Genomic DNA, 25,804 nt, shown 5'->3' with positions numbered 1-25,804 from the left:
GACATTTGAAGAGTAGTTATGTAAGGAATACTAATGTCACAGTAGCATTCAGAGATAGGTGTTGAATAACTGAATTAGAGAAAAACCACAATTTCTTTCCCGCAAAATACTGAGTATTAACTGCCTGCATACATTCGCAAAATTGTTCCTGTTGAGCCAGAAAAACTTGCAAATAAACTGCGGAGTTTGAGTGCTACAAACCACGGTCTTTGGCAATTGTCAGAATTGTAGTGATTTTCATCAATTACATATGAGACTAGTATTCTACGATTAGGTCCTTAGAGGACCTTCAGACAGAGTCTCTCATCACAACAGGATGATGAAAATACCCCTTCTAAAGCGCTGGTCATAGTGACTGTTTTGGCTTGGTGCGAACCGCAATAAATATGTTCACCATATTTGGCTTGACATTGAACATGTAAATTCGTTGAATCTTCTCAGTAAATCTTTCTCTGATGGTCCATGTCATAAAAATATAATTTTAATAGCTAATAGACAAGATAAGTCTCTCGTTTTTGAGGTCACTAGAGTGAGAGGGTGAGTATAATGCCAGAAACTAGATATTTATATCCCATCTCTTTAACAGCTATGAAAAATCCAGTTGCTTTGTTCCAATCACTCAAAAAATTGTTTCATCGATACATATTCGTAACTGTTAAGCATAAGTAGGCACCAAATTACTAGGCTCTTTCCTTCGCAAAAATTCAGACAGGCTAATCTCCAGAAAACACACACTTTGATTCTTACACATTTACGAAGTTCTCATGGAAATTGTTGCCATTATTGAGTAAAATAAAACAAAATGATTTTCCAATGAAAATAATCAGTACCTAGCTTTATTCAAGGGCAAGATGATTTTAGATTCCCAGATAACGTTCCAGCAAATAATTAGCCAAAGTGGATTGGCCTCTGGCCAACTTTAAGTTATGAGACAGAAATAGAACTGATTTTCTTTGTCAAAATATTTCAGCCAGTGATCTCATAACAAAGGGGGGTGCTTCCTGTGTTAATCTAGACCAGCAGCGTTATGTTAATTTAGTTGGTCAGGAAGTAAACAGTCTCCAAGGGGTGAGTTATGATGTCCGCTAGTCATGGATGCATCGAAGATAACAATGGGTGTTCTAACAAAGTGGCTAAACATGTTTCATCCACATTTCCTTCCCTCCTTATCAGTCTCCTTAGTTTTCTAGTCCAAAAACTTAATCCTCAAGGTGAAAGTAGAATAGCAGCTTGCTCAATTAGTTTTTCAAGGATGTAAATAGTTTTCGACCACGCAACCAGTCAGTCCTGGCCAGATTGTGGACCAGGACTGGTTTCTTTCTTCTTTTTATTCGAAAATTTTCTGCTACTGCAATCAACATTGTACATTTGTACAAAATTTGAATGACAGTGGCTTGGTGTCCACAGGTTCGCAGTGTTTGTCAAACACCCTAAAATATTTTGAAACAATTCATAAATTATGGCTGAGAATGTGCGGAACAATACAGAACAGGGTTGCAATTTTGCATGAAAAATAGAAAATAAATACAATCTTGAAATTTTTCATGAAATTTCAGAAGAATATGAAAAATATGAAAAATATGAAAAATATGAAAAATATTGAAAAATATGAAAAATATTGAAAAATATGAAAATTATTGAAAAATATTTTTCGAAATTAAATGCAAAATTAAACGAAAGGCGACTGGTTTTTGCTTTTTGGTGTTTTTTAGTGCGTGTTGCATACCCAGCCCCTGAAAGTATGTTTCTTTTACAATTTTTTCATGAAATATTTCTCGGAAATTTTCAATATTTCTTATTTTTCATTTCACCCATGTAACCCTGATACAGAATAGTAGACCGCAAATAATTATCGGAAATCGGTCGCTTGGCTTTCGACAGCGGCGAAGAGGGGAAGAGGGAGAAAATCCCGCGACACGACGCGACGTCGGCACCGGCCCGGCTCCCGAACACCGAACCCGAACTCCCGACACGAGGTCCGCACCGGCTCCCGAACACCGAACCTGGATGAGAGCGAGAGGGGAACGAGGGGGGAGAGCAGCTGCCCGTCCCGCGTCACCAATGATCTGCGTTCGGTGTGGAGGGAGAACCTGGCTGGGTAGACGAGAGAGGAGAAGCGCCGGCGCACGGTGGATCGAGTCAATTCGGGGATTCGGACAAAATTTTGAAACTTGAAAAGCTCATAACTCCATTCATATAAATCGTTGAAGTTTTAAAAGTGTTTCCATTGGTTTTCTCGTGAAATTTACCCTTTTAGAGACCCATTCTCTAGTAGCAGTGGCTGTTGAGAAAAGTTTGAAAAAACTCGTAAATTTTAAGAGAACCTAAAATTTACTTCAAGACTACTTGAAAATTGCGTAAAAAAACTCTTGAAATGTTCTTACCAGGTAACCCCTTTTGGGGCTTTTTTTTTACATCAAAGCGAAGAAAAATTTTAAGTAAATTTTTTCTCGAAAATTTTAAGGAAAAATTCGGTAAGTTTTTTTTATATAAACTTCCCGCGAGCAAAAGCAGGGCCGGACTAAGGGGGTGGCCACATGAGCCGCGGCCCATAGCAGCAAATATATAGGGGGCGGCAAATGTTGCAATTTTTTTAAATGTAGGTATAAAAAAAAATTGGGATTAAAAAAAAAATTACAAACGAGAAAAGGCCACAAAATCTCCAATTTTCTGAGAGTAAAGTAATTTCTACTTTTGTCGTCTTTCAGTGATACAAGAGACAGCACCTTTAATTAGTCGAGTTAGGAGAGAAACCAAACACGCAATTTGGCCTGGAACGACGCGACTTACCTAGAGAGAAATGATGACGAGGACTTGATACGAAAAGGAGAAGACCTCGGCGCGGCGATCGGCATGTAACACGTATTAGCGCCTACAAGACTGCACGAATACCTCACGCATTGCATTAAAAACAGTGCGGTCATTGCGATCAGCGTGAGACGCATAGCGCCTACAAGACTGCGTGAATACCTCACGCATTGCGTCAAACTTAGTGCGGTCTGCGAGGCGCGGCGGCGGAAGTTAAAATCATTAATCCACATTTATGTTTGTTCTTTCATTATTTTTTCGTTCATTTCTTATGAGTGGAAGGCCTTGTCCACACAGAGATAGGTTTACGAAACTTAACTTTCGCTCAAAGTTCCGTGAACTTTTGCTAATTGTGTTGACAGGGCTTTCCCAAAAAATGTGTTCAACACCAGTAGACGCGTCTTATGCGCCCCTCCCCCGCTGGCACGTTCATTTGATGGGTTTCATTGATGTTTCAAAACGAATGAGAAGGGGGCGGCAAAATACCAGCGGCCCATGGGCGGCAAGTAGGTAAATCCGCCCTGGGCAAAAGCGAGGAAAAAAAGTGGTGAGCAGAAAAGTATAAAAGGAAAAGTTGCAGCCCATAAAAATTTATGATAAAGTTAGTTCATTTTTACATAAATTTTACGTTTTCTTTTAATTAAAATGGACACTATTTTTTATTTAACAGAATTCCCCAGACTGGTTTCTTAACGAGTTTCTTAAGAGTTTTTTTACTTAAAATTTTCGAACTCTTAAAATTTTCAAGTTTTTTGCATTTTTTTGACAACTTTAGGTAGAATTTTTTTAGGAGCCATTGCTACTAGGGTTAATATTTACAATTTGATTAAACAACATCTTTTGCAGTTTTAGTCAAAAGTATTATGTCCGAGCATCCTGATTGACTCGATCCACTGTGCGGACCGCGCTCGCGGAGTGAACAAAGCAGACAGAAGAGGGAGTGAGAGAGAGCCGCTCGTTTTTTCCTATACCAGCAGTGGTGGTTCGCAGCTCGCCGAATTTCTTCTATATGCCAATTATTTGTCCTCCGCCCTCCTCCCCCCCCCCCCCCATCTCCCAGCTCCCTTCCCCAATGCCCACGTGCTTACGGCCCAGTTTCCCGCGTGTTCCTGAAGGTGCGTGTTGTGCGACTGGACGTGTTCGCTTCTCCTTTCGAGAAATTTGAATGAGTTTGAATCATGGTTTGTTGTTCCGTCGACGAAGTGCTCGAGCGGCCCTATTCCCGGAGGACTTTCGCCGAAAAAGAAGATCTTCTAGCTCGGGGCAGACCCGAGCCATTGTTGGTAAATTTGAAAAGCAAGTGCAAGGATCGCGGCAGAGAGTTCACCAGGAGCTTCTGCAAGAGCAATTATGTAGCTTATCCCTGGTTGACAGGATGTGAGATATACAGTAAACTCTACTGTTGGCCGTGTCTTATTTTTTCTGATGAGAAAAATATATGGTCTCATCATGGATTTTCCGATTTAAATCATCTTAGTGCCGCAGCTCTTCGTCATGAGCGCACGGCAAACCACACGGAATGTTTCATGAAAATGAAATTATTCGGTAAACAGCGCGGCGAGGTTTTACTGGACCCTGCTCAACGAAACGAACAAATTAGAAAGCACAATGAAAAAGTGAAAGAAAATCGCGAGATCCTCAAGAGGCTTATAGACGTTGTTTGTTTCCTTGCCAAGCAGGAATTGCCTTTCCGCGGTCACGATGAGTCTGAGGACTCGCTAAAGAAGAGTAATTACGTTGAGGTGCTCGAACTCCTTAGGACTTATGATCCACTATTGGACAATCACCTGAAAAATGCCACCGCTTTTTGTGGAACCTCGAGTGACATTCAAAATGATCTAGCTGATGCCGTGTGCGATGTTATCCTGGACGAAATAAAACGGCGTGTCGCTGAGGCGGATTTCGTCTCGATTGAGCTAGATGAGACATCCGACGTAAACGAAACGTCTCAGTTGTCTACCATATTTCGGTATGTCGATAGTGACGGTATCCCAACGGAAAGTTTCATTGGGTTTACAGACGCAAGCGCTGATAGAACGGCTGAAGGGATTTTCAATCACGTTACCAATATCATTGAGGAATATAACGCCGCGCTGAAGCTGATCGCACAAACATATGATGGTGCCTCTGTGATGAGTGGTCATTTGAGTGACTTACACACCAGAGTGAAAGAGGCGTATCCTAAGGCTCTATTTACGGATTCCCATGCGCATGTTTTAAACTTAGTTTTACAACAGTCTCTCTCAGAAATAATGCCAGAATGCAGCTTATTTTTTAAAACTTTAAGTGGTATTCCGAAATTCTTTTCCAAATCGTCAAAGAGGTCATTTGCCCTCCAGGATTTCATGAGCAGAAAACTACCCTCAATGGCATCTATTCAGTGGAATTTCATGCAAAGGCTTGGGAATACTATCCACCAGTTTCGCACTGAACTGTCAGAATTTTTTGAGAGCATCTTAGACGATTCTGATTCTTGGGACGCTAAAGCCATCCTAAAGGCAAGAGGGTTCGTCCACTTTCTAACCGAATTCAGAACAGTGTTTTTACTAGAAGTTTTTGCAAAGCTTTTTTCATACACCGATGTGTTGTATAATATACTTCAGACTGATACTGATGACATCGCTCACTGCCACAAACAAGTGAAGGACACTACCGATATTTTAAAACGTGATATAAATGAAGGCTTTGAGGAAATCTGGGCTGAAGCAATAGTAAAACATGGGGACTGTAAAAATCCTCATCTTCATAGCATAAAGAATGGTCTATCTGCTGAAGAGGACTATCGGCGTTTGTACAAAGGAATTCATGATACCGTCGTGGAACAAATTGATGTCAGGTACGGCTCTGTACTCAATTTACAGTTTTGCCATCTTTTATCCCATCAAAAGTTTTTCACCTATAGGACTCGCTTTCCAACTGACGAACTAGATTCTTTGAAAGGCGCGTATGGTAACATGTTTGATCATGCAAAATTGAAGACGGAACTCACTGTTCTTTACAAGAGCGATGAATTTTTAGGATTACCCCCTCACAAACTGATCCAGTTTTTGAGAGAAAATGATTTAACACTCACTTTCAAAGAAGTAAATAGGTTAGCTGCATTCCTCTGCACTATACCTGCCACCACTGCACCAGTGGAAAGATCTTCTTCGGCGCTTAAACGGATACATGCATACTGCCGCTCAACCGAAACTCAAAGCCGATCATCGAGCGTCAGTGTAATAGCAATCGAGAAAGGAATCCTTCAAGAGCTGAGAGCGAAATCAGATTTCTACGACACAGTTATCGAAAAATTTCTCCCCAGAACATGGAGCATTGAATTAAATTACATGTAATTTGTGGCAGTGTTATAAAGTGACTAGCTTTCACCGAAGACTCAAAACTGGGACAAGTCAAACCAGTATCGTCTCTCATCTAAACTCTTAAATGAGGTGACCTTTCAGAAGAAAAGAAATGAATAAATCAAATATTAATTGAAAGTTAAAAAAGCTATTAAAAAAATTTAAAGAACAAACAAAAATAAACAATAAACAAAAAGAAGGAAAAAAGAAAATTGCAGGAAAACGATCTGTAAAAAAACAAAAAATACAACGTTAATTTAACCAGAAGAGGTTAAAAAATTGTGACCTTGCAGCTTCATTTTTATGAAAATTTCCGGGGGAGGCCCGGAGGTTACAGCCCCCTCCCCCCCTCTCTTGGCTGGCACTCCTACCGAACACCTTCCCATCGGATATAGTCACGTCACGCCACTAATGACCTTGTTGCTAAACTGGCCCTGAAAATTTTAGAGGTATCATCAAAAATTGCGCAGACCTGGAACTAGGTATCTATACCTACTCCTAGTTTTTCCATTAAATTCTACAATATCATTTTATAAATTTCAAGTTTTACCCAGAAGATCCAAGTTAAAACTCTTCTTGCAAGTTTTTTTGTAACAAGAGGCATAATCTAATTTAAAAATATAATGAAGGTTTCTAGCTGGACCTGAATTTCGTGTTGTATTTGAGAGATGGACATTCTTCGCAAGAATACCTTTTAGTCTCAATTCCTCTTACTTTCTAAGTACTCCAGTACTTAAATCCTCATTACATCAATCCTGTGTGTACATGTTATTTGCTTTTTAGACGTTTTTGTGTAATACAATAACCCAATTTCTAATGTGTTCCGTAGTATTGGCTGTTCCTTCGAAATGTGACTCATTAAATCCTGAAGCAAGTTTCTTAGATGCATGCCATATTTTTTGTGCATGCAGTTGGATCCTTTTCCATAATATCCATACCTACTTATAACCTATCATTTACTGAAAGAATGAAATATTAGTATACTCCAAAGTGCAAAATTTTGGTTCTAATTAGCCACTCTTAATGAGACATAAAAAGTAGGTTTTTGAGTATTTGCATGCTCTCAGGGATTAACACTAAGAATGTAAGCAGCTTCAACTTCTGTATTTTATTTTTTGAGCTGCATGAAAGAAAGTGTCCTCGGAGATTCAACTTTAGTGGCATTTAATCTTTCTTGCCCCTCAAAATATAAGATTTAAAACTCTGAGCATGTTTTTTTTTTTGCCTGCAAAATAAAATTTGACATCATAATGTATTACCAAAAAAAATTTCAAGTTGATTAAACTTGCAAATTTCGGGGAAATTCAACCTCATCTGAATCATGAACACATAAAACACATCAAGAAAGTTTATTAGGTACTTAATCCTTGGCGTTTGTATATCTCTGCTCGTACAAAAGGGAGCGAATCTTCTTTCAGACTAGGAGACGGCAATTCGACAGCGTAAGTCGGCAATCACATAGGTATCTCGGTTGCCGTGTCTTGGAGAACGAATTGACATCATTCCTTGAAGTTTTTGCAGAATTTTCTTCGCTCAGAGAAGGAAAATTACGGCAGTTTGAAAGAACTGCCAATGAGTAGTTTTCTGTTTAAAAAATAAAGTATGACAGGAAGTCTGCGACGTCGCAAACCGAGTTATGTGATTGCCGACTTACACCGTTGAATTACAGAAAATCCTTAGATATGTACAAAAGAACAACCACAACACTTTTTGAAGGGAAGGGAAAATGCGTTTTCACGCACTAGCATCCTTTCTTTTAGTTTTTTCTTTTTTTTTGAGCAGAAAAATAAAGATTAAAGTGCAAGCTGGAATATCAAAGTTAAAAGTATACTCACTAATGCCTCGTAATTCTTAGCTGATAAAAGAAATATCTGATAAATTCCAGTAAAATCTACCTTCAACAAGTTTAAAGAGGCATACCTAAGTAGGTACCATCGCCAAAAAAATCTCTGTTTATTTTAAGAAATTTGATACAAGGTCGTAAGTACCTATGTACGTTTAATAATTACAATCTGAATATCATTTCTGTTCTTTTAGTGTTTGTGATTGTTTTTATGTTTCATTGAAAATTCAAATTTCCATTCAATATTGAGCCTATAGGTACCTATAGGTTTCAGAAAAAGCAACAATTCTTTTTTGGCGTATCTAATCCCTTTCTTCCTTTTTTTGTTTCAGAAAACTATTATGTGAATCAACCCACAATGATTTCAGGGCATTTCAATCCATCATATTTGCTTCTACCGCAGTCCCCTCCACCAACGTATGTCAATACTTGATCGTTATTTCTTCCAAAGCCTTTTTTTTTACCAAACTCATCACGCTATATCATCACTCCCAAGCTTTTATTGTAAAATTTGTGTTCATCTGTTCTTTATCTTGTTGAATTTTATATTTTAATAGTTTTTGTAGAATCGTTTTTCCTGTTTATTTAAAAGAACTTCAGAAAATTATTTCAAGTTCGCACTCCATCTCAGTAAGTTTTGTTCCTTTGTCAGTTAACTTCTGCTGGAAAATTTTTTTTTTCAACAAAATCTTTTTGCGTCTAAAAAGTAAAAGTAAATGTGAAAGTTGAACGAATAGTCAATGTCCTAATACATACAAGCAAATAAAAATTAATGATTGATCAATATTATTTTAAGACAAAGCGATTTCAGGACAAAAACAAAGTGAGTCTGTATCACAAAGACCACAACTACGAATCTTGATCCTAATGCACAGACCTTGGTAGGAAGTTTTACAAAAGTGCATATTGTGTAGAAATCAAGTAGGCTTTTTCCCCCCCTTTGAAATTTCATCCATCACGGATAAATGCTGTGATTTTGTTTGTTTGTTTATAGTTTTATTTGTTTAGTTTTAGGACTATGTAGGTATAAACATAGTGTAATGGTTCATGGTTCATGGTTCATGTTTTTCATGTTCATGTGTAATCATTCATGGAACTGCATTCTGCAGAGAGGGTTCTCCTCTTCCTGAAAGATAGTCACATACTTTGCCCAACCGGAATTCAATGATCCTGGAAAGAATCAATGATAGGAATCCAAAATGTATAATTTACCCATTAAAGAAGAGCAACAAAGCTACACTCAGCTATAACTTCATACTTATCAAGCTCAGAATTATCATTACGCTTCCCCCTCCTGTTTTATCAAATCTGATCTCAATAAGGGACCTTTCGGGAAGTCTGAGGGTCTCAAAATTTGTTAAAACTACTGATGTCTAAGAAGTCGCGCAATCAAGGCAGCCTTGTCTTTCATGTTTTTTGGCCCTTTATTTTTTGACTCATGTTTGCTCATCAAATCCCTCTAAACCAGAATTAGATACATTTTCTGAATACTCTAAGGACTGATTTTGGAATGTTTTTCAATCAGAGTCAAAAGATGTAACTGCTTGTCAGTCTTTTTTGAGAAATTGAGGGAAAATTTTGTGTTTGTCACTGCCTGCAATTCAGTTTGCAAATTTTGGAACTTATTATTTTTTCATCAGATTTGGAAAAGCATACAAAAGTTTTTGCTCTTGTACTTATTTTATCAAGGATACCAAGACAGGATTTTAACTGTGTGATTTCAACTGTCAAAACCTTTTTTTTACTGCAGGTAAAGGTTGATGCTAGTTGTTAATTCTTTCCTGTTGAATGCCCAGATGGCCAGTGTTGTCGACCCTAAAAATCATTCTTGTCATTTTTTAGTATTCAATTTTAAGTACTCAAGTCCGTACCATGGAAGCAACTCATTGCATTACTACATGCTCCTTAATTTGCCTTTTTATTTGTACTATTACTAAGAATATTTTTAAAATGCTTTAGATTTTTCGAGGAAGATTTTTAGTCAACTAATTTAGCATAATTTCACCTGAAAATAAACCTTAAAGGTACCTAATAACGATCGTAATCAGATTTTTTCTGTTTTTTTAAGCACAAAGCGCTTAAAAAAAACCCTGTAAATTAGAGTGCAGAAATATGTACAGATTTTGTCCCTATTCGTAGGAGCTGTTTATTGTGCCTATAATATTTTAATAATTCAGTATTTCTTGCTCTTACTTTTTTTCCATTCATCTACAAAAATATGCAAGACTATGCTGAATGAATGAATTAGCATTCATTAATTTTATACAAGGGGAAATGCAGTTTATGATTCCAGTTTCTTGCTTTCGTGAAAGAATCCTTGTCTTGCCATAAAAGGTTGAAGCAGTAAGCATGATGTTATAGCACTAGCCATATCCATATTGTTGGTCAGAATGCTGTAGAAAATGAAATTAGGTTATCATTTTGTAATCAAAGAAAAATCTCAACATGTGCCTCCATATTTTCTATGTTGCTACCAAAAATTCCACATTTTTACTGAACAATTGACAACCAGTAATAAGAATGAAATCTCTAGTTCATGTTTTAATACATAGTACCTAATTTCCATATTCATGTGGCTGACAAGGGGAGCTTCCCAAGTGTAACCGGAATTTCGAGTTGAAATTTCGCATGAAGATACTAGAGATGATTTTAGGGATGCCGTATTTTTTCGTTTTTTCGAATGGGGTCGGGAAAGCCCTCAAAAAAGGGCTAAAGATGCGGAAAAAACGCGTGCGCTAGCGGCACAAGGTAAATGTAGGTGATAGAGGCTCTGCATCCTTATCAGTACCGCATGGCCAAACGGTAGCGCACTCGCCTCGCAGGCGGGAGGTCCCAGGATCGGATCCTGCTTTCAACTCGTAATTTTATTTTACTTTATGCTTGTTTATTTTTCACTTACTTTCTTTTGCACCATTCGCTCCGCAAACCGACTTACGAGGTAGAACACGTAGTGACTGAAGATTTTTTACATATGCTGATAAAAACTCGAAGTTTCTCTTGGATTGAAACGTTATATATAATTGAATAAATTAAACACTCTATAACTCACCAAACGTTGCCAAGCTGAATTTCCGGAGTATCAGTCGAATCTGTATCTGTATCTGACTGAAAATTCAGCTTGGCAACGTTTGGTGAGTTATAGAGTGTTTAATTTATTCAATTATATATAACGTTTCAATCCAAGAGAAACTTCGAGTTTTTATCAGCATATGTAAAAAATCTTCAGTCACTACGTGTTCTACCTCGTAAGTCGGTTTGCGGAGCGAATGGTGCAAAAGAAAGTAAGTGAAAAATAAACAAGCATAAAGTAAAATAAAATTACGAGTTGAAAGCAGGATCCGATCCTGGGACCTCCCGCCTGCGAGGCGAGTGCGCTACCGTTTGGCCATGCGGTACTGATAAGGATGCAGAGCCTCTATCACCTACATTTACCTTGTGCCGCTAGCGCACGCGTTTTTTCCGCATCTTTAGCCCTTTTTTTGAGGGCTTTCCCGACCCCATTCGAAAAAACGAAAAAATACGGCATCCCTAAAATCATCTCTAGTATCTTCATGCGAAATTTCAACTCGAAATTCCGGTTACACTTGGGAAGCTCCCCTTGTGAGTAAACTAAGAAACCTAAACATATTTTTCCACCTATGAGCCTCTTATTTTTGTACATTCGGCAAATTCTGCTGAAGACTCTTATTTTTCTAAAAATCACTCAGTACAAGTACTATTTATGAATTTGTAAAATTTACTCTGTTAAAATTATTGTTATATTATGAGATTTTTTACCTTGCCTTTTCTCAAATTGTAAATATTTTTTACATGTATTCAAAATATAGAGCTCTTTTGTATAAAACTGCTGAACTTTACTTCTGTATTTCTACGATTTACGCTATCTATACGCTATTACGCTGTAATAGCATATAATTGAACATACCAAGTGGCTGTCCAAGTACTACCGACACAAACCATTTTGATCGAGTTTTTGACAGACCTCCCTCTTCCTTGTGAGCCGCCAATAAACAAATCTCTCATTCATTTTAAACTATGTAAGCCTAGCTTGAGCCCAAATTTTTCTAAACAATACAACAGAAGACTGAAAAATTGTTGGATTTTTTTAGGGGAGGGGGGGGGGTTTATAATGTTTTTAGAGTGGGAGGCTTGCATAAGGCAGGGCCTGACCTTCCCCGTTTCCTGTTTGGAAGAGCCCCTCCCTCCCCCAAATGGCTTACGTAAGACTTGAACAGCCCGTAAAAGCTATCACATGCGCATATGCAAGTCTATAATTTTTCCTTTATTACACCAAAAAAAGAGAGAGAGAGAAGAAAAGTACAATAATAAGGGTCCAAGCTTAAATTGTAAGAATTAGAAAAAATTCAGATTTAAAAAAAAAGTAGTTATTTATTTAGAAATGGAAACTGAATTTTTCTTGGCAAAAACTTCAACAGCAACAAATAAAGTTGTCAAGAAAACAACAAATCACAATTTTTACAAACAAGAGAAATGCAGAAAAAAATGCAGTGCAATAGCAACATGCTACTATAATATTAGAAAAAGTAAGACAATGATCTTATCTGATTAAGATGAATAGATTGATTTAGTGGCTACGTCATTCTTGCAATATTTGACTTGCTGATTTTCGATGACTTCAACCAAAGCAATATGTCATGGCTTTAAAGCCAAATTCTGCATAGTGTTTAATGAATTCATTCATTAATTATAATTTGGTTACTAACAAATCATGAGTACAAAAATGACTCATTAAACATGAGAAATTTGGATTGACTTAGACACACTATCACTCTGACATGGATACAAAGAGATTATGTGTCTGTTTACGATAAAACCATCGAACTGTGGTGTGCGGATACTTAATGACTGGTGCAGCTACTAAATCAGTCAATTTACAAGACAAGTTAAAATCTGCATAGTTCATTCCAACGTCTTAATACATTTCTTGAGTATTTTTTCTGTTTTCTAAAGCAGAGGCGACAAGATAATATATATTTTAATTCATTCTTTCTGAAGATTGTTCTTCTTCCGAGAAAGAAATTCACCAAACTTAAAAATGTTGATGAAAATTACCAATGGCACAGCAGAGTATATACTTGAATGACTAATATTTGTATACTTATGATATTCCTTAAAATTAGGAGAGTATTGCCAAAAATGTAATTATTATGATAGGATACAGCAATATCACATTACATGACAGCCATCTTTGTTTTTTATCTTTAAATGCTTTTAAAAAACAATGATTGTAAATTAAATAAAACTTTTAAAAGATGCCCAGGTACAATGCTTTGAATGATGTCTTTTCCCAAAACAGGATGTTGAAATCAGACAAAATCACCCTTTTTTCAATGAATTTGCTGTTCACAGTTCAGAAAATTGAAATTTTTACAAGATGATCAGGGTTTTAATAGATTTCATAAAATTTAAACTTACTCTTGCTCGCCTCTGTAAAAAACAACATTTTTTGCAGTTTCAAACACTTTGACTTCATACAATAGAGATGGATCTTCCATAACCTTTTTTAAATTATTCCAGATGAAAATGCATACATTTTCCGTTGTACTGACTATATCCTTAAAATAGGGCACATCCTTGTCCAAACATTTATGGTCCATTGTTTCCATGATAGCTGTGTTTATATGCTTCTTGAGATCTGAGATATTCATCACCATTCCTGTATCGACGGTGACAGGGCCTCGTAGTGTTACCTCGACTGAAAGGCAAAAACAGGAATTCAATGAATTCGGAAGTCTACACTTGCACGGGGATTTGGGACTGCTGCACGGCCTACTGCAAAAAGGGGTACTCCAGAGAGGGCTTCATGAAGGGTTATTTTGTAGTACTAAAAAACTTACGTCATGACTCGAAAAGCTCAGGCAGCAAACTCCTTAAATCACCTGATAGATCTCTGGATTTTTCGATGACAAAAAAAGCTTTAAGTCGTGGTAAAAGAGGAGCTTTAGCGGTGGGTCATCTATTTTGATGGTGACTGGCAACATCATCTAGAGCAATCTTATGTATTTAAAAAACGCAGTATTGAGATACTGTTGTCACTGTATGTGTAGTGGGTTCAACAGCAACATTTGCCAGATTGGTACGGAAAATCATTCAAGAAATTAAGTTCAAAAATTAGAATATTAAAAGCAAACTTACTTGCATGTCAACAATTAAAATGATACAGTAGACAAGTTTTGGGTTCTGGCCTATATTTAGTTACATTGAGAACGGCCAAGATCTCAAAGACACGTATGTCAAAACATTTAAATTATTTGAATACAGGTAAGTTCATCTTAATTATTTTTATTTGCATGCAACAAAAAAATGTGGAAAACTGGTCTCCATTGACAGAATGCACACATTCTGTCGATGCAAACTTACATAATTAGTGCTCAGAGGTTCGCTCTTTAGTATCTCCCAGGGTAATTGGCGCAAGAAAAGTTATAACTGGCTATCGTTGAAAGCGAAAGGTCTTATTGAAGGTAAATCATGCCTGGAGTGTGTTTTCATGCCTTTTTTTTAAGAATTCAAGGGAAGGTTTTCACCCTACCGGATCCTGTGTCCATTAGACATTTTTGAAGAGGTACTTAATTTCCTTAAAAATCTCATTAAGAAGTGAAATTTCAACTTATGTGGGGTTACTTTGTTAAGTTATTATAAGCAAGTTCAATTTAAAACGTTAATTAACAATATTTAGTTATAACTAACAATTACATTCCAGTGGTAGGTAGTTAACTATTCAATAATCTCTGCAAATAAAAATGGGTGATTCACTCATTAAATCAGCACAAACCCTTTAATATAGAGGGTCTGTGCTGATATTTATGCAGAAAAACTCCAAACTTACCGATATAATTGTGTCCATGCCCGTGAAAATTATTGCAAGGCCCATAAACTTTGGCATTTTCAGCATCCGACAGTTGAGGACTGAAAACAAAAACCCAACATAAGATACAAATTCCTTATTAGCGGGAAGGGATTTAAAAATAAAAAGAAGGCATAAGTTCAAAATTGTCGCATTGATGAATGTATCTCTTGTAGGGCTAGCAGCAAGAGTAAATATCTCTCTATGGATCTGATTTAGCGCTTAGATACCTTTTCTCATGATCATTTTTACAATGACATGTTGGCTTTTATTGAGACAAACTTTCATTTCTGAGAGCATTGAAAACCTGTAGTTTTTGTTAGCTATTTTTGCACTTCTGTTAGAGGGAAAGTGCACAAGTACAAGAATTGAGTGGCAGTCTACGTAAAACCGTCATGTTCATGCTAAGTAAGCTTCAGAAGTATTCTAGTTAGTAAAGACAAGGACAATCGAAGGGCTTAGAGGACAAGGCGCATAAGGGTGGTTGTTGTTATTTTGAGAAATACGTGTTTGAAGTTTCAAAATTACATGGATCCATATGGCAGAGGAAAGTTCAAACTGACATTTTGAAGCTTAAAAATTGGGAGTGAATTTTTCACAGAATATGTATTAAGACTAGTTTTACTTAAAATCATTAATATCTAATTTTTTTTAGATAAAACTGCACTTATTCACCTTGTCCTTCAGGCTCTTCAAGAGTAGTGTCCATGGCAAAAGGGTAGGGGGACGCTCAGTCTAATGAAAAGTTCTTCGTAGTGGAGTTACCGCAATTAGGCAATTTGTCAATGTGGCATACAGGTAATTAATCTTTATAATTAAAGAAGCTCATATTACATAAACAAAATGCTCCAATAACGTTAAAGAAAACAACCATCCATGAAGTACATCCAGGACCTAAGAGGCTGTCCATAAGGAACGTAACGCTGAATTTCGAAATTTTAACCCCCAATGAGACTTTAAAACACCCCAGAAGGTTCAATTTCTCAAAAGAAAAATTCCATGAAAAGATTACTCAGATTCTGATAAATAATTTAGCAATCGTCTTGGTTAAGTAGGTATTCATGACCATTAATATTGATTTGTAGATCGGATTGGTATTCCGTTGAGGAAATTTATGAAACATCTATATGACTGATCGAGGCACTCATGTAATACCTCCTCAAAAGTAGGGGAATCATACCTGAAAAAGCATTTAATTGAAGAAGAATTTGACTAAAGAACCATCAATTACCTGTGTAGTCGATGAGCAGCACTGAAATGCTGAATCCTGGTTAAATAAGCGACAGGCCTTTTAGATGTCATTGTCAGAGGGAATCACAGATCTAGAAGCAGGAAAGATGAGGATTGAAATGACTGGAAGAAAGTGAGCAGAGCTCACATGAAAATGATTACCTAACAACTTGGAATCAGTTGCATAATCAAATGATGAAATTCAATACCTCTTTTGAGGTTGAATCAGTTACGGAGAATTGAACTCTCATAGCAGTTGTATAGACTTCATAGTAGGTATCCTTGGATAGAAACTTCATCAAGGGGGTGCCTGATTATCCGACTTCTCTTCTGAACTAGTAAAGCCTCATTACGTGGCTTATAAAGAGTACATAGACCTAAGATAAAGATGCTCTAACTAGATCAGCTAGCATTCAAACAGAGAGAGAGGATGATGTCAGTTACTTTTTAGGGTTCAATGTCACAAGAGCAGTTATATAATAGAGCAAATAATGTGCACAAGACAAACCAGACGAACAAAATTTGAATGGCACTACCCCGGTAATGATTCTGATGTCAATTGATGAATTTTTCACCAGTAAAAGGTACCGATAGAATTTCATGGAACTGAGGAATAAGTAGTAGTTTTGACGATGAGAATTGAGAAATTTGCTCAGGCTCAGACTTTTCTGTCTGCTGAAATATCAGAACTCACGTATAAACTGTTGTTATGTAAACAAATTCACCTGTTGATAATTGATAACAAAACAAGATGGTGATAATAACACTTTCAGTGATGCTGGTGCGACAATTTTAATTTTGACTACGTCAGAGTTGAGATCAACTATATTTTCAGATTTACATTCAGTAACGTTAATTTAAATGACCTAACAACCGATTCTTTTAAAAGCATGTGTTAAAAGACAATTTAAATACTTTTTTAGTGTGCATATACTTACTATTCTTTCTTGTTGATTCATCATCATTAAAACATCACGTCTCTGGAACAGTGTTACGTTTTATGTTCGGCATCACTGTCAGCGGGAAAATTCAAAACTTCGCCAATGAAGATGTTGCACGTGCAGTGCATGTGTGAGGAATTTGCAATTTGACTCTTGATTCTTTTGTAAAAGTTTGCAAGAAACACGATGGTGCCACTGGTTTTCTCTGAAATCAACTCCCAAGCTCAAGAAAAGCTCTCAAGTTGAGGCTAGTTGAGGCCAAAACCTCTACATCAACAATCAAATGGACGTATTTCTGTTACGGTAGAGTCCCTACTCTACGGGGCGTTTTCATGGGATTTGTCCCGAGTTCGAATCGCAGGAATGAAACTTCTGGGATTTTTCCCAGTTACCGTCTCCACGGGACGAGGCTCATACGGTCCTGCGACTAGTTTTGCGCGGGAAGATAAAGTCGAGTGTTTAACCGGGATTAAAATAATAATTGCACTCAATTGTCAATTAGACACATTATTTTAACGAAGCAAACATGAAAAATGGAGTATTCAACAAAATATCGCACAATTCGTTTACACTTCTTCTTCCTCTCTCAGTGGGTCGGGTCCTAGGAGTAAAAGGACCATACTTGGTACTGGGAAAAAGAATGATTAACTCAATATTTTTCCCAACTTCGTAAGTGAGATTTTTTCCCGGGACAAATCTCGTGAAAAGGCCCGTGGCGACAAGGCCTCGAACGTAACTAAGCGCCACCAGGGGAGGAAGGGAGAGGGGGGCTTGAATTGGCGGCGGAATCGGGCGTCGGGCACATTCCGTCCTGTGCTCGCAATGCTTTTCCATGGCACTTAGTTCCGTTTGACAGAACGCGCTATACCCCAAGTAGCACTTTTCAATAAAAGTTGCAACAAGTTGAAACAATGTTGGTATTAGTTGCAACAAAGTTTCAACTTTCGGTCAACTTTTGGTCGATAAGTGCCGATTTTCGACGATCTGATCGGAAGACAAAGTTGCAACCTGCTGAGATTGCAAAATAGCAGAACCAAAGTTTCTTAAAATCTAAAGATAGTCAACCAGCAATACTTTGAAGTTGAAACATGTTTCAACTTAACTGCAAGTAGTTCCAACAATGATATCTCCTTCAGTGGAGAGAGTAGGCAATCTGCACATCAATCTATTAGTTGCAAGAATCAAACGATTGTTGCAAGTTGTTGCAACCTCTGCTACTTGGGACGGCATTCTAATTTCCTCAAAAAGAACTCACATTGGCGCTTAGTTCCGTTTGACAGAAATACGTCCAAATTATGTGTTAATTTCAGTGCAGTGGCTGTTCGTTGAAAAACTAGGGCCAAAGACTCTAAAGAGGGCGCGATAAGCTCCTAAAAAAAAAAAAAAAAAAAAAAAAAAAAAAAAAAAAAAAAAAAACAGACTGTTGTGCGCCCAACATACCCAGCTTACATCATATCTCTTACAACTATTCTCAGTCATTTCACCTTGATACAGTTCGTATCCGGTTCATGTCCGGTCTCAAGACGCTCCGCGGCTTCAGCCTAATGACCGGTCATGAGCCGGGTCCGGCTACCTGTAGTGTCAAAATTCAAAAAATTCAAAATTCGAAAATCCGAAATGACCGAAGTGGCTTAAAATGCTATCTCGGCTCCTGTTCGATGGAATTTTCTGAAATTAGGTGTCAGGAGGTATTTTTCGACGGGAAACTCGAATTTTTAGTCAATTTTTTTAAAATCCTCAAATCCAAGACGGCGGACGTGGACTAAAATGCCATCTCGGTTTTTGTTTGTTCGATTCTTATGAAACGCGGTGTCACAGGGTATTTTTCAACGGGAAACTCGAATATTTAGTCAATTTTTTAAAATTCTCAACTCCAAGATGTTGGATGTGGCCTAAAATGAGCCCCGGTTCTGGCCTCGGTTTCTGTTCGTTGGAGCTTTGTGAACCGCGGGATCAGGGGTGCTTGTGATTCTTGAAAAATTTAAACTTACTTCAAATCGGCCCGCAGTGCCCCGTCGCACAGTGGGACGAAATGGGTAAAACCTCGGACATGGGGTGTTCTCATGTTTTGCATAAAGATGTGATGGAATGTGTTCCTAAGGATCCATTTTATATGAATCTAGTGTTGGTTTGATGATTTTTTCAAATGCTTTTGCTCCCTGGACTCCTGAAGTTGACATTTTCTGTAACGGCCGATTTTGCTCTGTTTTCTAAGGTCGGTTTCCATACCTGCCTCTTCGAGTGACGATAATTGACACAAATATGAATGCTTGGATCTTATTCTAGAGTGTATGAAGAATATATTTCACTATTAAAAAGTTAAATTTACTCAATTGTATACGTTGTAATGTCTGATCAAAGATGACCCTTCCGAAAATAAGAAAATAAATGTTTGAATAGACTTTTAAAAATTTCGCCGCATTTCGCCGTCCAATCATGCATAAGGCGTGTTCCAGTGATCCCCCAGGATGAGGAATCCGTCGTATTTGGCTGCCGCCAGCTGCCGCTTTGAGAGTTACATCGATTTTTATCTGAAAAAGTGAGGGCGGAATTCGCTGTTTCTCTACATCTTACTTGATTATCTTGGCGTCTTAATATACTCAGTCGGATTTTCATTTTAAAACATGATGTACTTACAGTATTTTCATCGTAGAATTCAATTTTGACCTTACTTTTGCCCATTTTTTGGCCAAAATTCATCATTTGATAGGTTCGCGAACTCGCGATCGAGGCGGGGAAACAGAGCTGTTTTTGCTTTTATCTTATATGATTGTTTGGCATTTTAAGGAGAAAATAAAAATGTTGAATGTTCTATCGGTACCTTTGAATGAATTATTCATTATAGAAGGGGTTACATCCCCTGACCACTTCGCAGCCCAACCTCCCGAAGCGCTTGGCGCTTCAGGCGTGGTATATATAAAATCCTTTACAAAGCGTTGGAAGTGTCCCAGCTGATTCTGAGATATCGTGATTCGTGATATGAGATGGACCGATTTACCGTGCAATTTAATCTCGTTGTTAGTGTTGATCTTTAATTTTCCGTGTTTCGTGTTGTTCCGTGTTCCGTGTTTTCTGTTTGTTTAGATATAATTCCTCAAATAAGAAGAAATCAAAAGTTCTCGATCCTTAGGACATCCACCGCGAGCTTTTGATTTCAGATCTTCATGAAGATAGCGGTGTCGATCTTGATGAAAGAGGGTACTACCACAATTAATCGGGGTATTACCACAATGAATTGGGGTATCACCACAATTAATTGGAATTGTCCATATCATCCAACAGTTGGGACTAAACCCCTATCTCTTTTTTTCAGTGTAAAAGGTAACGGTAATACCATATTTTTTTCATAATCGATATAGAAATATGAGCATTCATTACATTGAGAGATCACATAGTATCGATAAAAATTGCTTCCTCAATGAAAATATCACAGGAAATCAATAGCTGCAACATGAATTGTCAATCGGAACAGATAAAATCTCTGCGTAAATTTTCTTTATGTGCATTCCGATCGATTATTAAATAAATCCTTCAAAAGCACGTATGCATGAGAAAAAAATAACAAAATTAAGCTCAAAAATTGGTTCTAAGATGAAAGTATGATCGTGCATCAACGATTCAAACACGTGTTTTTTACCAGAACGAGTTAATTCTATCTTCGAGTAACTTTTCTTTTCACATTTCTACCTGAAGTTAAGAAAAAAAAAAAAAAAACCAAAGTAGTGTAATTACGTTAACATACAAACAATTCTAATGTCAAAAATGAATTCTACGTTCAAAATACCACGATTGCACCAAATTTCAACACGAAATTCCGACAAGAATGAGTAAAATTTATCTTTGAGCAACTTATCTTTTTATGTTTCCGCTGAAAGTTAGAAAACCCACAAAAATCGTACGTTTGCGTTAACATATCAAGAAAAGTAAGGTCAGAAATGAATTCTACGATCAAAATACCACAAGCCTGCGAAGTTTCAACACGAAATGTCCACAGGAACGAGTGAAATTTATCTTTGAGTAACTTATGTTTTCACGTGTCTACTGAAAGTTAAAAAGAACCCTCAAAATTATGTGTTTCCGTCAATAAATCAAGTAAAGTAAGGTCAAAAATGAATTCTACGATCAAAATACCATAAGATGCCCAAGTTTCATCACGAAATGCCCATTGGAACGAGTGGAATAGTCGAAACAAGTTCGGGAGCAAAGCGATGACCGGGCATTCCTATGCTTCGCTCCACCGTGCGTCGCTACTAGCCGGGTCGCCGCGCCGCCCTCTTTTTCAACAATTATATTTGGCGGTCTCTGATCAGGATATTGTAGTGGCCAATCAGAGAGCTCAATTCAGTTCATTCGTGGATTCAAAGGAATTACATTTGAAATTCTCAACTCTCATTGGCCATCTTGACCGTTTGGGTAACTGCAGATTGGTAAACCTTTGCAATGATCGCATTCAAATTTCAAATTTTTCACTGGATTATTCATGCCTTATAGCGACGCTTTTATTTTCATAAAAATTTAAAAATACACAAAATATAAATAAAACATTTAAATCATAAAAGATTTACATTTATAGCCCTAAATATTTGACGTTGGCTGAAGGTGACACGGTGGCTACTTACACGGTTTCGCTGATGTAAGTTGGCAATGACGTTGATCATTTGACGATCAGTTATTTTTGTTCAATTTTCTAATGTGTGAAATTTACTTTTTAAATTCTTAAAATGGAAGTAGAAGACGATAATACTGCGGATGATAGTAAGTGATCTTCGTTCAATTAATTTCAAATGTATTTGTGCATGACCTCAGCAGTGACGGACGTGCTTCTGTGGACCTTTCACTCTCGAAGGCCTCAGCATGTCAGCATCCATGAGAGAACTTCGGACTTTGACCATTTGTTTACCCAGAGCATTCGTCAAAAAAGGCTGCCCTTATGAATGAATGCTGGAAGCACAGAACTGTATTGAATAGTCTTATGAAATGGGTCGATCTTAGTACGTAATCCCAAGGACGCATCTATGCCGAAGGCCTCTATTTTTGAGGGATTATCCGAAGAGGGCTTGAAGGCGGAAGAGGAAGACCTTTCTCTTCATACTTCAAGTGTTAGGCATCAGCTTCTTTTGATTATCTCTCCCTTCTAAACCAAGTTAATGCTATTGGCAATGTTCTGCTCTGGAGGCGAGTCTGTATTTATTTACAACTGGTAATCATACAATCGAGATTTCAGCCTTAGTCTAGTTCTTAGTCTAGTTATAGTCTTGGAAACAGATTCCCTGAATTTTGATGTCCTTGTTTGAAGTGAGCATCCAGAAAATCGAAATTGCATGACTGTCCTTGGAATGGAAATGAATACTCTATTATTCCATCTAAATCCTCTGTGCGAAAGGCAGTAACGGCAGAACATCGCTAGTCCAGAAGAGTCCAGTTAAATTTGTTTTTTTTTATCATTATTTTAAACGGGCCCTGTGTAGGTAATCCTGCCCTTTCAGTTAAATTCCCATCCCTGCTCAGCCTCTGGTCAACAACCAGCCCCAGTCAAATATTGTTCAAGGGTGTCAGTTTTGGGCCGCCTGACTGAGAATGGAACTGGTGACTCCTTGTTCTTAATGCTACAACAACACTAGTCAGCAAGCCAGCATTACAACCACTTTATTGAATTTTTCTGTGTACTCTGTTGTTCTTTTTGGTGGGATGCACTGGTGAACTCATCGTAAGTTTGTGTGCATTAACAAAAATAATTTTAATTTTATCCTCAATTTCAGATTCCTCCACAATTTCCTCACTTGCGGCAGGCAAGCAAATTTGCATTGTCGGGGAATGCACCTTGAATAAAAGAATTATCGAAGCAGCAAATGTAAGTGTTCTTATATCTTATAATATTGAGAAACAACTGGGAAATTATTGTGTTCCATACTTGTTAATTGGAATGCTCTGTCCTTGAATGCTTAACGTCTGTCGGAGTCAAATGATTAACTAAGCTATTTTCTGTAGTATCTGGGGAGTACAATCCAGTATTTCTCTAAGTTGGTCGGTTTTTTGATAGATTTACAAGTTCTTATGACCTAACTCTTGAATTGATTCAATTTTTATTGCTATTTTGATCAAAGTTAATTGGTTATGGCGTCTTTGTCAGCGGCAAGTTTGAGTCTTCCCTTCTGCCTAAATCTGAAGTGTGTTTTGGACAGAAGAGCACATTTTAAAAGTTTCAATGTGACCTCTGCCTCTTTTTAGTGAGATGTAACATCTCCATGTATTAAATGCATATTCCAGCCAATAATATACTAGTAGTCAAGCAAGGTGAGCTAAATACCTGTCCTACCAGACCCGAATTTTCAAATCTGGCCGTGTCAAGGAAGGCAGTGTTTCTCGCTTGTTAAATTTACGGTTAGTCGCAAATTTGGCAGAACTGCCAATAGTTTCTGATGTCACCATGCTAAAAACAAGTAGAACAATGTATCGCCAAACTCATTATGACTGGCCAAGCATTTTTAGGGTATTTTCAGCCTGTAGTTAATTGATCAACCATAAGTTTATCTTAAAACCATCATTTTGCTTCTTTTAATTCAGCCCTGCCCCCAATAATTTGTTATTCATAAAGAAGAGGAGAGTTTTTGTCATTTTCATTAAATCACTTTTGAAGGCAGTCCTCACATTATCCTCACCATTATCACTGGTGACGAAAGCGTTAATTGGCAGCTCAGAAAACTGTTTTATATTTTTCATATTACTATCCTCTGAATTCAATTCCTTAATCTTTTCCTCAGAGTTTCGGTTTGCCGGTTGTTTTTGAAACCTTGGATGCTGACTGGCAGAAATATGACAGTCCCACTGTGTTTGTTTTACCCGAATTTCGGGATTGCGAGAAAATTTCAAAGCTGGGACATAGGTAAATAGATCAATTAAGTTGCACTTTTGGATCTAATTTTTGCTTTCTGTTTTTCTTTACTATGTATGCTTGTGCAATTTTAAGAATGGATTGTCTGCTGTAATTTATTTTCACTCATTTTAAAAAATCATTCCAGTATTACCTGGATAAATGATGTTTAAAAGTAACGTTGCCCAAATTATGCATTTGTAGCAGGCAAAAGATATAATCAAGTGAATAGACTCTACACTGGTGGAATTGCACAAAAATCACACTGGGCTTATCAATAGTCTGAAATCCACTCCTTGGTGCTCAATCTGCATAGTTTATAATAGGCTTCTGCAAGTTTACTGCGTCTGCGGGCAGTGTTTTTAGTAGCTGGCAGTCATGTTTGTCTAGCAAGAGACTCAAGAAATCTGACCTAGATGATGAAACAATCTCACAAACTGTTAAAAATCTCCTTATTTAAGATTCCAATTGATTTAAAGCTTTTATTTTTGCCAACCAATTAAAAAAAAGGATTGAAACAAACGCTTGAAAACGACTGAAATCAATACCAGGAGAAGTTTGCATAAGTGTGTGTTCATTCTAGTTAGGTTTTCCTACTCCTGTATCTGTGTAAACTTCATCGCCAGCAACTGAGAAAAATTACCCGTGGATACGAGAAACTTGGAAAAGCCTGTTACAAAGTACACAGAGCGCACAGAGTAGATTGCAGACTCTTTTGAAGCGTCCTATGTGATTTTCGTGCGATTTTACCGATGGTAAATCTATTTTACTTGACCGTATATTTTGCATGCCGACCCATTCCAGGTTGAACTAGGGATTTCTCATTGGTATTTTGTATACTTCAAAAAATACTCTAATTAAGAGCTTAATGTAATAAAGGCTTTTATGCAGTAGCGATTGTATACATGTGCTCCATAAGTTACAAGCTCTAAAATCTAAGAAAGGTGCAAGAGCCCATCTCAACTTGGGACTCAGCAATGGTGCAACCTAATTTACATCCTTAAAACTGCTTTAATGTGCATGGAAGTTCATTTTCACAGTGTATCTTGCATTGAAGTTGTTCAACAACTTTTCTTGAAAACAGCTTAATTTTATTGGTGCTTGATTGTCATGGAATGTACACATTTTTCATCTCAATTTTTATACCTTCCCCAGTCCCTCCTTTCGAGATCTCCAAAAGTTAAAAAAAAAAGACAAGAAAAAAAATTGTAGGTACTAATTGGTCACTTCTAACTTGAACATTTTTTTCTTTCAGTATTTTCGGACCGACTGCTCTTTTGGAGCTTGCTGAGAAAAAAGTACCAATTCCATCTATTAAGAGACCTCTCTACAGTCACGCAATGGATGGTCTAGTTGTTTGTTTTACTGGTTTCAGAGAAAAAAGCACTTTGGTGAGCATCTCAAACATTTCATTTCATATATTTTTTTTAATTCTATACCTATTCTACTTTTGTCTTGTAAAGCCTTATCAATAATTCTAATTCTAGCAAATGTTTCTTCTTTTATCATATTCTGATGAATGAGTCATAATTTAGAGGATGCGTAAAAGAATTGAATCAATATTTTTTGGGCTAAAAGGCCCATGCGCCAAAATCCAAGTTTAGAGAAAAATGGGGGAAAACTGTGTCATTTGGCATGCACTCAATCTTTTGAGCCCAAAAATATTCTGGTCTGCAGAATACCATATCAAACTGTACTCTAAAGATTGAATGCACATGTAATGGTATTCCAGCGGTGTAGAAAATTCCAGAACATCTGCCCCTTGCTGTGGTCAAGAATCTTATCCTCATAGCTGCTTACATCAATTTCCATTGAATTTCTTCCTAAAATTCCCCAATTCCTTCCAATGAAAAGAAGTCTGCTGATTCTGAACTTCAAGCTACAAGAAAGAATGGGGAATCTGTA

At 37.2% G+C, this 25,804-nt stretch overlaps 3 protein-coding genes across 8 annotated transcripts in view; 2 read left to right on the top strand and 1 right to left on the bottom strand.

Annotated features, from left to right (window-relative positions):
- Pvr (PDGF- and VEGF-receptor related) overlaps positions 1–11,836 on the top strand; it is a 77,124-nt gene extending 65,288 nt beyond the window's left edge. For 2 of the 3 annotated variants that reach the window (XM_072302661.1, XM_019044033.2), the window contains exons 27-28: positions 971–1,068; positions 8,325–11,836. In XM_072302661.1, coding sequence (XP_072158762.1) covers positions 971–1,068; positions 8,325–8,339 — 113 coding nt within the window. In that variant the 3' untranslated portion in view covers positions 8,340–11,836. The remainder of the gene's footprint in view (positions 1–970; positions 1,069–8,324) is intronic. The other variant, XM_072302662.1, reaches the window with a different exon arrangement.
- Positions 11,837–12,361: 525 nt separating this feature from the next.
- On the bottom strand, positions 12,362–16,775 carry pr (6-pyruvoyl tetrahydrobiopterin synthase purple). 3 transcript variants are annotated; one of them, XM_019044037.2, is made up of 4 exons: positions 16,596–16,775; positions 16,089–16,179; positions 14,840–14,919; positions 12,362–13,708 (listed from the first exon to the last, which is right to left on the bottom strand). In XM_019044037.2, exons 2-4 carry the CDS (start codon positions 16,157–16,159, stop codon positions 13,425–13,427), a joined length of 435 nt encoding a protein of 144 aa, XP_018899582.1. In that variant the 5' UTR covers positions 16,160–16,179; positions 16,596–16,775; the 3' UTR covers positions 12,362–13,424. The 3 variants fall into 3 exon arrangements, with proteins under 3 accessions (XP_018899582.1, XP_018899583.1, XP_018899584.1); XM_019044038.2 differs by having other exon boundaries at positions 16,624–16,775; XM_019044039.2 differs by lacking the exon at positions 16,596–16,775 and adding an exon at positions 16,297–16,588.
- Positions 16,776–21,637: 4,862 nt separating this feature from the next.
- LOC109032124 (protein ECT2) overlaps positions 21,638–25,804 on the top strand; it is a 28,947-nt gene continuing 24,780 nt past the window's right edge. For both annotated transcript variants that reach the window (XM_019044091.2, XM_019044090.2), the window contains exons 1-4: positions 21,638–21,783; positions 22,788–22,879; positions 23,790–23,911; positions 25,155–25,290. In XM_019044091.2, coding sequence (XP_018899636.2) covers positions 21,750–21,783; positions 22,788–22,879; positions 23,790–23,911; positions 25,155–25,290 — 384 coding nt within the window. In that variant the 5' untranslated portion in view covers positions 21,638–21,749. The remainder of the gene's footprint in view (positions 21,784–22,787; positions 22,880–23,789; positions 23,912–25,154; positions 25,291–25,804) is intronic.

Source organism: Bemisia tabaci, chromosome 7 (assembly GCF_918797505.1).
Source record: "Bemisia tabaci chromosome 7, PGI_BMITA_v3".
Classification (NCBI taxonomy): domain Eukaryota; kingdom Metazoa; phylum Arthropoda; class Insecta; order Hemiptera; family Aleyrodidae; genus Bemisia; species Bemisia tabaci.
This window is presented reverse-complemented; position numbering and strand designations above follow the sequence as displayed.

Coding starts and splice junctions, on each gene's coding strand:
- pr (XM_019044037.2), bottom strand. CDS start 16,159: ATGACATCTAAAAGGCCTGTCGCTTATTTAACCAGGATTCAGCATTTC. Junction 14,920..16,088: donor GCTGCTCATCGACTACACAG/GTAATTGATGGT, acceptor TTTTGTTTTCAG/TCCTCAACTGTCGGATGCTG. Junction 13,709..14,839: donor GCATGGACACAATTATATCG/GTAAGTTTGGAG, acceptor TTTGCCTTTCAG/TCGAGGTAACACTACGAGGC.